Below are 13,044 nucleotides of genomic sequence, written 5' to 3'. Positions count from 1 at the left end.
TTTTATGACGGAGAAAAGGAAGGAAGATGCAGAAAGAGAATATTGCTCACTTAGCAAAACTGATAAATCACCCTTTCTTCTTCCTTCCTTTCACTTCCTTCAGTGTTCTATCTTTTAAAAATAAAAATTTGTGTTCTTCGGGTCTCATTAACCCTACATTTCATTGAGAACAAGAAACATGTTTTCTACAGCTACAATTTAGGGGCACACGGTTATTTTTCTAGGTTCTAAATTCATGCTAAGAAAAAAATACGTATCTTACTATGCAAATTGACTTTTCAGTTTATATCTGCTTCTCTTAGTGGCAGTTTTCCAAATATTTACCGTTGCTGACTGCTTTAGAGACTCCTGTATTCCTTTAGATTTTTTTAAAAATTATTTGTCATCAGTCAACTTTTCAACATTACCAAAATTAATCTAAGTAAGGGATTTCCCACTTTTTTATGTGTGTGTGTGTATGTATGTGTGTGTTGAAGAGGGTTAGTCGGCATGCTTGGCACATAGTAAGCGCTTAACAAATACCATCATCATCATATATAAAATCCATATAAAAGCTCCATGTGGGGAAGTGCTTAGTACAGTGTTCTGCACACAATAAGCGCTCAATAAATGCCATTGACAGATGAAAAACAGGACTCAGATTGCTAACTGTTTGAGCCTGGAGAGCATTTGTAAGCTACCTTTGTGCTAAGATCAATAGCATATGTTCTGTAGGTGGTTCTTTTATATGTGCTCATACTTTTACAAAAATACTGCAATAATTTTCTCATATTTTTAATGATTATATACATTTTTCATATAGGATTTAGTTGGCCAAATGTGTCAAAAATGAAAGTAACCTGATTTTTCACCTTCTTTTATCTATAGACTCCCATAGAGTTGAATTTATAAGCTTCAAAATATGAAGTCACTTTTCAATCAATCAGATATTTGTTGGTTTTTTTTTCAATAAAGCAAATGTAGGCAAGCACGGCTACATTCATGGAATTTAGAAAGCCATAGTATGATATCTTCCATTAGTATTATATTTCACGTGAATTCTTCTTTATTGAGGAATTAACAGTCTTCTTACCTATTCTCTATGTGGTCATTGTTTTCCTTATTGATCCTCCCATTTGAGGATAAGAATTTTAAGTGGGCGATAAGGATCACGCTAATGAGAAAGTTTGTAAGGGCAGCTGAAAAGCTCTCTTTTTGTATCTCTGCGCATAGATTACCCCGTGGTAATTTCAAAAGGTCTTTCTGAACATAAAAGAGTTCAAAAAAATGAAAAAAAGCCTCCCTTTAATATTTTATTCAAAGGCAAAAAGAGTGTCATTGCAGAGAGTCAAATAGAACCGCAATTGTTCTTGAAAAGTTTTAGAGACGGAAGAAGATTGCATCCTCGTTTGGAGAAATTCCATGATGCTGGGAATTGTGTTTCAGAAATGTTTTAAATGGTCCTTTAAAGCAACAGTGGGGAGTATGATTTTATCTCTAGTCAAACAATTCCAACTCCTATTTTCTTTTGAATTAAAGCCATCTGACCTTGCTTTTGAATGCTACTTAAATTTGATTTTGTTTTAGAAAATGTTGTAGTAACACCTGATGATCTTGTAAAGTGCCTGGCACATAACAAGCACTTAACAAATACCATTATTAATGAATTCATTCATTCAATTGTATTTATTGAGCGCTGTGTGCAGAGCACTGTACTAAGCGCTTGGGAAGTACAAGTCGGCAACGTATAGAGATGGTCCCTACCCAGCAACGGGCTCACAGTCTAGAAGGGGGAGACAGACAACAAAACAAAACATGTAGACAGGTTACTATTCTTAATTATTATTATTAACAATAATAATAATCACAATAGTGTTTTTGCCAAGTGCTTTCTATATGCCAAGCAGCATGGCTAGTGGATAGAGCCTGGAACTGGGCCCACTGTTGGGTAGGGACTGTCTCTATATGTTGCCAACTTGTACTTCCCAAGCGCTTAGTACAGTGCCCTGCACACAGTAAGCGCTCAATAAATACGATTAATTGATTGATTGATTGAACTGAGTTCTAATTCTGGCTCCCCATGTCCGCTGATGTCCTTGGACAGGTCTCTTAACGTCTTTGTGCCTCAGTTCCCTCATCTGAAAATGGGGGTAAAGACTGTGAACCCCACATGGGACACGGACTGTGGCGAACCTGGTTATCTTGTGTCTACTCCAGCACTTAGTACAGTAGCTGGTACATAGTAAGCGCTTAACAAATACCTTAAAAGAATCATTTGAAGAAAGGGAGAAGCCAGTCAAACGGTGGCACCTTGGCCCACTCAACAGCTCGGTCCTCAGTAGGGAGGTAAGACGTGGGGCTTGATCTAAGTCGACTTGGTAGCATCCAAGCAGTCTTCAATTGTTTGTGCGTGTTGGAGTGATGAGGAAGGTTGGGTTATTGATAAGCTTCTCAAGGGTTGACGCTAATCGTAGTCTCCGTGGAGTTTAGTTGAGTGCTCTGCGTAGAGGAAGCATAAAGAAATACGACTGATGTGCACGTAATTTTTATGGGGCTAAAATGTCCTTCGATTAATGTTAAATGAACATAATAGGTGATCAGTCAATCAATCAATCAGTGCTATTTATTGAGCATTAACTGGGAGCCCAGCACTGCACTGGTCCCCTTGGGATCGAACAATGCAGTCGAGTCGGTAGACCCATTCCTAGCCTCCAAGGGGCTCACAATGTAGAGGGCTAGTCAGACCTCAAAGTAAGTGACTGAGTGGGGAATGGGCGAATGCAATGATGGTGATGATAATTATGACTGTGGTATTTGCCAGGTGCATTTTAGATGCCAAGAACTTTGTTAAACACTGGTGTAGATACAAGATAATCAAGTCCCCCATGAACCTCACAATCCCCAGACTGAGCCCCCTCCCCATCCCCCCCGCCCTACCTCCTTCCCCTCCCCACAGCACCTGTATATATGTTTGTACAGATTTATTACTCTATTTATTTTACCTGTACATATTTACTATTCTATTTATTTTATTTTGTTAATACGTGATGTTTTGTTGTCTGTCTCCCCCTTCAAGAATGTGAGCCCTCTATTGGGTAGGGACCGTCTCTATATGTTACCAACTTGTACTTCCCAAGCACTTAGTACAGTGCTCTGCACACAGTAAGCGCTCAATAGATATGATTGACTAATGAATGAATGAATAAGTGGGAGGGGGAGAGGGTATTGAATCCCCATTTTGCAGATGAGGGAATTTAGGTACAGAGAAGTTCTGCCACTTGCCCAAGGTCACACAGGAGCTAAGAGGCGGAATCGGGATTAGAACCCAGGTCCCCTGACTCTCAGGCCCTTGATCTTTCATTCATTCAGTCGTATTTATTGAGCGCATACTGTGTGCAGAGCACTGGACTTTCCACGAAGCCATGCTGCTTCTCACGTTTCTCTGCTTCTCGAAAAACAGCATGCCATAGTGTCTAGAGCAAGGGCCTTTTCTAGACTGTGAGCCCACTGTTGGGTAGGGACCGTCTCTATATGTTGCCAACTTGGACTTCCCAAGCGCTTAGTACAGTGCTCTGCACACAGTAAGCGCTCAATAAATACGATTGAAGGGCCTGGGAGTCAGAAGGTCATGAGTTCCAATTCCAGCTCTGCCACTTGTCTGGATGTGTGACCTTGGGCAAGTCAGTTCAGATCTCTGTGCCTCAGTTATCTCATCTGTAAAATGGGGATTGAGACTGTGAACACCACATGGGACAGAGACTGTGCCCTGTTGATTTGCTTGTATCCACCCTAGCACTTAGTACAGTGCCTGTCACATAGTAAGTGCTTAACAAATAGGATAATTATTATTATTATTTTTGCTCTCAGAAAATAAAAAAAAAATTGTTCAGAATATGCCTTTACAACAGGTTGTCTGATTTCAGTACTCATGTCTATCCTAATCAGAGAAGCAGCGTGGCTCTGTGGAAAGAGCATGGGCTTTGGAGTCAGAGGTAATGGGTTCAAATCCCGGCTCTCCCACTTGAAGCTTTGTGACTTTGGACAAGTCACTTAACTTCTCTGTGCCTCAGTTACCTCATCTGTAAAATGGGGATTAAGACTGTGAGCCCCATGTGGGACAACCTGATCACCTTGTAACCTCCCCAGCACTTAGAACAGTGCTTTGTACATAGTAAGCGCTTAATAAATGCCATCATCATCATCATCATCATCATCATCATCCTCTGCCTAGAGCCCACTGGAATTTTTGGTTTCTTAGAAAGATATTCATCACAGTCTATGGGAGATATTGAAACACTCTTCCACAAAGGAATGTAGAGAATGTAGAGAAGCAGCTTGGCTCAGTGGAAAGAGCCCGGGCTTTGGAGTCAGAGGTCATGGGTTCAAATCACGGCTCCAACTGTCAGCTGTGTGACTTTGGCCAAGTCACTTCAGTTCTCCAGGCCTAACTTCCCTCACCTGTAAAATGGGAATGAAAACTGTGAGCCCCCACGTGGGACAACCTCATCACCTTGTAACCTCCCCGGCGCTTAGAACAGTGCTTTGCACAGAGTAAGCGCTTAACAAATACCATTATTATTATAATTTCTTCATTGGAGAGAGCAGGGTGGAAAGTCAAGATTCCTGCATTCCATTTTCTTTCAGAGTCTGTCATGTATGCTGTGTGTGTCAGGTGGGGGTGGTGGAGGGGGGTGGCGTGAGGTTTGGATAGTTTAAATTGTATTAGTCTTCTAATATGTGGCCTCCTTCGTGGACTTTCAGACCCTTTTGGGCAGGAAATATGTCTACCAGATCTGTATTTGTTCTGTCCCATATGCTTAGTAGGGTGCTCCGCACACAGCAAGTGCTCAAAAAGGAAGGTTGATTGATTGATGTGGCCATATGAGGGCTAGAAAGTTTGGTCTCTTTATGTTATAGCATCCGGCACATCATAGTCCTTCCATAAACGATAATTCCAATCATAAGATCTTCAGGCTCCAACCTCCCTACCTGTAGAGTGAGAATTTTTTAAAAAAAAAAATTTAAAATTTTTTTAAAAAATTCTGGGATCAGTGCATTAGAAAGTGCTTGGGCCTTTTCCTGTATTTTAGAATCTTATGATGATGATGATGGCATTTATTAAGCACTTACTATGTGCAAAGCACTGTTCCAAGCGCTGGGGAGTTTACAGGGTGATCAGGTTGTCCCACAGGAGGCTCAAAGTCTTAATCCCCCTTTTACAGATGAGGTAACTGAGGCCCAGAGAAGTTAAGTGACTTTCCCAAAGTCACACAGCTGACAATTGCCAGAGCTGGGATTTGAACCCATGACCTCTGACTCCAAAGTGCTCTTTCCACTGAGCCATGCTGCTTAGTTTTAAGAAAAGAAAAAAAAGAGCATTTTGGAGTGGGGTCAGCAAACCCCTTCCTCACCTCACCCCTTCACTTTACACCTTCCCCGGGCTAGAAGGGGTTACGTTTTAAGATGAATAATGACTCCAATTATTCGTCATGGACAAACGATGACAGCTTTTCAGATGTTCCTGTTAAGAGCGTCCCAGGGGAGAGACTCAGGCTAGTCCTCATCTCTCTCCGGCAAGATCTAGAAGGTTGACTTCTCCCTTGGCTAGCCTTCTTGGCCGCCTCTCCGGCTTGAGGGGGGACAGAAGTTGGTCGGGTTAAAACGGTCACGCTCCCGTCCAGACGGTCTCCTCTCCACGGAACCCGGAGCCGAGCCGTTTAAATCCACGTGGGAAGAGAGAGTCTGAATCCCCGGGCCGGTGATCGATTGGATTGAGAGCGAGCCCTTTCTGGGAAGCAACAGCACATCGGGGTGCGAGATGGAAAATAGAGAGGGATGTTGAGGAAGCTTATTTGCAAAAGGATATGTAACCGTAAGCCAATTATCTTTCTTCTACGTGGCGGGCGAGGGTGAGCGAAGCATTCCAGAGGGGTTCGGAGCATCCGAAAGGGGATTTGGGATGAGTTTCGAGTACTTGCAGGGTACTGAGGAGACAAAGGTCTCCACCGTTATTAGAGAATGCCTGATCTTGGTTGCTAATAAGCATAGGGACCAGAAAGGAGAGGGTGATGATTGTGCCATGGAGGATTTAGAGCTGTTGCTAAAATCTGACCCTCTTTTTGGAAAGGTCATTAGGCCCACGAGCTCTGGAATTAAAACAGATGGGAAATCTGGGACCGCTTCGCATCTCCTGCTGCTTTGAATCTGTCCGCTAGCCCTTGCTCTTTGTTTCCCTGTCTTCCTGCATGACTCACACGTGTGTTCCTGGACAGCCCCAATGTGAATGTGCCGGAATAATAGGCTCCAGTCTAAGGAAGGAGACTGCCATTTCAACCACCCAGATGCCGGAAAGATAGAAAAGGTTTCCTCTTAGGTTAAACTTTTAATGGGGAAGCGAAAAACTTGATTAAATGACTATAAGGTATGATCCGACCTTGCCCCTCGTTGATTTAGGATGCTCTTGGTGACTGTGGTGATTTTATTCCCTTCCCCTTGTTGATTTAGGATGCGCATGGTGACTGTGGTGATTTTATTCCCATTTGGCCCATCATTTTAGGCTGAAGCGACGGCAAGGAGGATGGGATTTTATTCATTAGTCTACTACAGAGGCTGAAAGTGGTTTGTTAAAATAAGAGAGGGAAAAACTATTCAAAAGAATAGTTCGGCCTGGGAACCAGCTGCCTCTAAAATGTATTGGTATAAAACGAGTGGAGGATAATTAATTTTTGAGTTAGCGAAATGAGCACTGGGAAATCTCTTAAAGTTATTCATAAAGAAATTGTGCTGCTGAAGAAGACATGGGTAACATACCTTCCTATTTTAGTGTTAATTCTAGTTAGCGTATTTTCATTGTCAGCTATGCTTACTCTCTGTCAGATGTTTTCAAGTGTGAAAAGGACTTTCTTCTTTATTGCCTAGTAGCTACGGACCCTTTCCCAGGAGAAAGAATAGTCTTAAAATCTCCTGTCTGAAGAGTAGGCTAGCCAAGAGACTATGGTCTCGGCGAACGGAGGGTGGGGGGGAACGCAATCGATCCATCAATCAATCGGATTGATTGAGGAGGAGGAGCTGGAGAGGCTCAACAGGAAAGGAATGATCTAATGATGGGACGGCCAAAAAAGAAATGAACGAGGGAGAATCGATAGGCACGCGAGTTTTAGTGAGGCAGAATGTTGGAAAATACTTTTTTTCTTACATTTTCCTTTTGAAACCGGCACGTTTCGTAGGACAGCCGAGAGTCTACTAAGCACAGGATCTTCCCCCTGGCTGCAGAGTCCCCTCCCCCTGTCAGCCGTGACCAGGGAAGCTAATGGATCAATCAATCAATCAATCATATTTATTGAATGCTTTCCTTGTACAGAGCACTATACTGCTGTTAAGCGCCCGGGCTTGGGAGTCAGAGATTGTGGGTTCGAATCCCGGCTCTGCCGCTTGTCAGCTGTGTGACTTCACCTCTCTGTGCCTCAGTCACCGCATCTGTAAAATGGTGACTACGACTGTAAGCCCCACGTGGGACAACCTGATTACCTTGTATCTACCCCAGCGCTTAGAAAAGTGCTTGGCACATAATAGGCGCTTAACAAATACCATTATTATTATTACTATTATATTATTATACTAAGCACTTGGGAGAGTACAGTAATAATAATAATAATGATGGCATATATTAAGTGCTTATTATGTGCAAAGCACTGTTCTAAGCGCTGGGGAGGTTACAAGGTGATCAGGTTGTCCCACGGGGGACTCACAGTCTTAATCCCCGTTTTACAGATGTGGTAACTGAGGCACCACAGCTGACAGTTGGCGGAGCTGGGATTTGAACCCATTAACTCTAACTCCAAATCCTGTGCTCTTTCCACTGAGCCAGGCTGCTTCTCAGCCACGCTGCTTCTCTGCACAGAGTACAGTGTGCAGTACTCTGCACACAGTAAGCGCTCAATAAATATGACTGAATTGAATGAATACAGTATAACAGAGTTGAAGGACACCATTCCCTGCCCACAACGAGCTCACAGTCTAAGAGGGAGACAGACGTTAATATAAATAAATTATGGCTCTGGACATAAGAATGGATCTGGGGGAGCTAGATGTTCTCAGTTCAAAGTACCCCCAGGGGAGTATAATGCTTGCCTGGTGGATCTGTGAGTAGCCTCCCTCAGTTTCTCCAGAAATTTGCCAGTTCCATCTGGGCTGTGACCCTGAGGCTTGAATGAATGAGGAGAGAGCGGCCGTATGGGTTGGGATCCATGGAGTGAAGAAGAGGAGGGCGGAGAATGGATGAGATGTAGAGGCCCAGGATGGAAGGAGGTGTATGTGAATGTGTTTGTGTGTTTGTGTGTCTATCTAGTAGGGAAACAGCCGGGCCTTGAAGAAATAGCACGGGCCTGGGAATCAGAGGACCTGGCTTTCAATCCCAGTTTTTCCACCTGTCTGCTGGGTGACCTTGGGCAAGTCACTTCGCTGCTCTGGGTCTCGGTGTCCTCAACGGCAAAATGGGGGTTCAGTACCTGTTCTCCCTCCTGTGAGCCCCATGTGGGACAGGGCTGTGTCCGACCTGTATCTGCCTCAGTGCTTAGAACAGTGCTTGGTACAGAGTAAGCGCTTAACAGGTACCGTAATTTTTTTTAAAAAAAGGAGAATTGAGGTTATGGATTCTTGTCATTTTGTTCTATTAGGCTATAAGCCCCTTGAAGGTAGAGATCAATCAATCAATCGAGAGTATTTATTAAGCGTTTACTGTGTGCAGAGCACTTTATTAATCACTTGGGAAAGTATAATATAGCACTGATGATAGACACTAACCCTGACCACAATAATAATAATGTTGGTATTTGTTATACGCTTACTATGTGCAAAGCACTGTTCTAAGTGCTGGACCACAAGGCACTTACAATCTAGTAAGCGCTTAATAAATGCAATCATCATTATTATTATTATTATAGGGAGAGATAGACATTAAAATGGATTAGGGATAGGGGAGTTAGTACAATATAAGAACATTTACATAAGTACTGTGGGGCTGGGATGAGTGGGCTGGGAATGGGTCTGTTATATTATGTTATACGCTCTCAAGCACTTAGTACAGTGTCCTGCACACAGTAAGCACTCAACAAATATGATTGATTGATTGAAAGTACTTAAGGGGTCCCCCCTCTCAGGGTCGCACCCGCAGAGTTTCCAGTCCTCTACCAGTCTCGGCTATGGGAGGGAGAGTCAAGCAGAGAGTCAAGTCCATTCCATTCCTAGCTTGGGCAGTGGCTAGCGAGTGGAAGGCCATCTGCTACAAGTCAATCAATCAATCAATCAATCAATCAATCATATTTATTGAGCGCTTACTGTATGCAGAGCACTGTACTAAGCGCTTGGGAAGTACAAGTTGGCAACATATAGATACGGTCCCTACCCAACAGTGGGCTCACAGTCTAGAAGGGGGAACTCAAAACTCGCCCGTGCTGGGCAGCAGTGGCGAGGAAGAGAGTCGAGGGTGGAGACTTGGGTTTCCTGCGTGGAAGGAGGCAATGGTAAATCACATCCTGATTTTTACCAAGAAAACTCTATGGATGCACTACCAGAACAATTTCAGATGGAGTTGGGACGTTCTGGGAGAGATGTGTCCGTGGCGTCGCTATGGATCGGAGGGGACTCTACAGCGTAAGACAAGACAAGACTTAAGGGGTCTACAGCCCTTGACACAAAGGGGAGAGCTCTAGACTGTAGTAAGCCCATTGTGGGCAGGGAATGTGACTATTTATTGCTGTATTGTACTCTCCCTTATTGCTGTATTGTACTCCCCCAAGCACTTTAGTACAGTGCTCTGCACACAGTGCTCAATAAATACGATTGAATGAACGAGAGCGGATAGGGAAAAAAGAGCTTAGTCTGGAAAAGACTCTTTGAGTTGTGGTTTTTAGGAGGGTTTTGAATCATCTACTAGCATTATAGTAATAAGTAATAATAATAATTGTGATATTAAATGCTTACTATGTGTCAAGCACTGGGTTAGATACCTTCAATCAATTAATTGTATTTATAAGCGCTTCATGTGTACAAGAAAATCAGGTCAGATCCCACACCTGTCCCGAATAAGGTTCATCAGGTCTCACAGTCTAGGAGGGAGAACAGATATTGAATCCCCATTTTGTAGGTGAGGAAACTGAGGCACAGAAAACTTAAATGACTTGCCCAAAAGCAAGAGGCAGAGCGCTGGGATTAGAACCTGGTGTCTGCTCTTACCACTGGGCCCCGCTGCCCGTAATGTCTTAAGCGCTTTGTTCAGAAAGTATCAAGTATCAGTAAGGGTTCAATAAATACTACACAGTCTCTGTCCCACACAAGACTCACAGTGTAAGTAAGAGGGAGAACAGGTATCCCCACTTTACAGTTGAAGAAACTGAGGCACGGAGAAGTGAAGTGACTTACCCAAAGTCCCACAGCAAGCAGTTGACAGAGCTGGGATTAGAACCCAGGACCTTCTGACTCCCAGGACTGTGTTCTATCCAGTAGTGGAGGAGATGGGATTTCAAAAGGATTTTCAGGCAGGAAAACCGGGTTGAGGGCTAATTCCCAAACCGTTCCTCATTCCCTGTGTAAAGGGAGGCAGCTTTCAGAGTGCCAAATGTAGCCCTGAATAATCATGACTTGATAGATAACCTTCTATTAACTAAAGTGAGTAGTGAGAAGAATCAGTAGTCTATAATGTTCTGCCTGCTAATAAAGGAGAGATGGGAAAGGTATAAAGAGGAGAGAGAGAAAGAGGGAAAGAGAGGGAGGAAGGAAAGAGAGAGAAGGGAGGAGAGGAAGAGAGAAGGGGAGAGAAAGAAGAGAGGGAAAGGAGAGGAGGGGGAGAGGAGAGAGGAGGAGAAAAATAGAGAGAGAGAGTGTGCACATTGTTTGTGGAATGGCATGTCAGAGCTTCCATCATGTTTTGGAAGATTTGTTGTGTGTCAGCATCACCTCAATGCCATTGTGATAGGAGCACCATAGTTGGATATCGCATGTGACGACTCTGTTACATAGCAATGATTGTCAACTGGTGGTGCTGGTTGGTTATAAGGTGGCCTTAGAACTAGTTATAGCTGCAGAGATCACAGTGGTGACTTTAATGATGATGATAATAATAATAATGATGATAACAACAATAATGTGTTATGTGCTTATTATATTGCTTCCCTTAGTGTTGAGGTAGGATTGATTCATTCACTCATATTTATGAGAAGCAGCATGGCATAGTGGATAGAACACAGGCCTGAAAGTCAGAAGGTCATGGGTTCTAATTCCAGCTCTGCCACTTTGCTGTGTGACCTTAGGCAAGTCGCTTCACTTCTCTTTGCCTCAGTTACCTCTTCTGTAAATTGGGGGATTAAACTGTGAGCCCTATGTGGGACAGGGACTCTGTCCAACCCGATTTGCTTGTATCCACCCCAGTGCCTCAGTTACCTCTTCTGTAAATTGGGGAATAAAACTGTGAGCCCTATGTGGGACAGGGACTCTGTCCAACCCGATTTGCTTGTATCCACCCCAGTGCCTCAGTTACCTCTTCTGTAAATTGGGGAATAAAACTGTGAGCCCTATGTGGGACAGGGACTCTGTCCAACCCGATTTGCTTGTATCCACCCCAGTGCCTCAGTTACCTCTTCTGTAAATTGGGGAATAAAACTGTGAGCCCTATGTGGGACAGGGACTCTGTCCAACCCGATTTGCTTGTATCCACCCCAGTGCTTAGTACGGTGCCTGGCACTTAGTAAGCACTTAACAAATACCATTATTATTATTATTATTATTATTGAGTGCTTACACTGTGCAAAGTACTTTACTAAGCTCTTGGGAGAGTACAAAAAAAACAATTAACAGACACATTCCCCGCCCACGGCGAGCTTACAGTCTCGATACAAGATAATCGGCTCAGGTCCAGTCCTCGTCCAACATGGGGTTCGTAGTTCAAAGAGGAGGTGTTTAAACCCCATCTTACAGATCAGGAAGCTGAGGCCCAGGGAAGTTGCGGGATTCGCCCAAGTTTCCACAGCAGCCAAGAGGCAGAACCGGGACTAGAACCCAGACCTTGATCTTTGGACTAGGCCACACTGCTTCTCCTCATCCTGGGTGGAGACACCAGTTTCCCAAGGTGTCTGAGAGATCCTGGGGCTTCTGTGGTAAAACCTGAGGGGTCGACGTTCGTGGCGCGGCACGGGTATTCGGTATTCGGACGGTGGTTGATTTCACGGCCGCTCCTCTCTCTCCAGATAAGAATTTTGACGATGAAGACTCCGTGGATGGGAACCGGCCTTCGTCAGCCAGCTCTTCCGCCTCCTCCAAGGCCCCTCCGAGCGGCCGGAGAAGCGTGGGCGCGGCGACCACCCGCAGACTCGGCTCTGCGGCCCTGGGATCCAAGTCCTCAGGTAAAGCCAAGCCCCGGCTGGTTAGATTTTCTTTTTATTCTTCTTCTTCCTGAGTGTCTGACGCCACCTTTGCATCCCTGGTTCTTCAGAGAGGAAGACCTCCTCGGTAATCCCAGGTCAGGTCCTAGGTGTCCAGTTGGTGACATCGCTGAGGTTCTCTGCCCTAAATTCATTCATTCATTCATTCAATCGTATTTATTGAGCGCTTACTGTGTGCAGAGCACTGTACTAAGCGCTTGAGAAGTACAAGTCGGCAACAAAGAGCCCAAGCTTTGGAGTCAGTCATGGGTTCAAATCCTGGCTCCACCAATTGTCAGCTGTGTGACTCTGGGCAAGTCACTTAACTTCTCTTTGCCTCAGTTCCCTCTTTTGTAAAATGGGGATTACGACTGTGAGCCCCACGTGGGACAACCTGATCACCTTGTATCCCCCCAGTGCTTCGAACAGTGCTTTGCACATAGTAAGCGCTTAACAAATACCGTCATTATTATTATTGTTATATAGAGACGGTCCCTACCCAACAACGGGCTCACAGTCTAGAAGATAGAACCCCCGGAGTCAGTGTTGTGCAGATCTGCAAAGGAGTTGTTGATATTATTGATTGTTTGGTTGCGAAGTTTGGTCAGGGGTTCAAATCCCGGCTCCACCACTTGTCTGCTGTGTGACTTTA

The 13,044-nt window shown here is 44.2% G+C and overlaps 1 protein-coding gene and 1 non-coding gene across 23 annotated transcripts in view; both read left to right on the top strand.

The window, feature by feature from the left end:
* CLASP1 (cytoplasmic linker associated protein 1) overlaps window positions 1–13,044 on the top strand; it is a 442,952-nt gene that overhangs the window by 201,941 nt on the left and 227,967 nt on the right. For all 22 annotated transcript variants that reach the window (XM_038747595.1, XM_038747592.1, XM_038747590.1 and 19 more), the window contains one exon: window positions 12,219–12,374. In XM_038747595.1, coding sequence (XP_038603523.1) covers window positions 12,219–12,374 — 156 coding nt within the window. The remainder of the gene's footprint in view (window positions 1–12,218; window positions 12,375–13,044) is intronic.
* Window positions 9,128–9,267, top strand: LOC119934950. The gene has a single exon (XR_005453045.1). It is a non-coding gene; the product is annotated as a small nucleolar RNA SNORA7 (small nucleolar RNA).

The sequence above is a fragment of the Tachyglossus aculeatus genome, chromosome 1 (genome assembly GCF_015852505.1).
Source record: "Tachyglossus aculeatus isolate mTacAcu1 chromosome 1, mTacAcu1.pri, whole genome shotgun sequence".
Taxonomy (NCBI): domain Eukaryota; kingdom Metazoa; phylum Chordata; class Mammalia; order Monotremata; family Tachyglossidae; genus Tachyglossus; species Tachyglossus aculeatus.
Note: the sequence above shows the minus strand (reverse complement) of the source record. Positions and strands in the feature narration are given on the sequence as shown.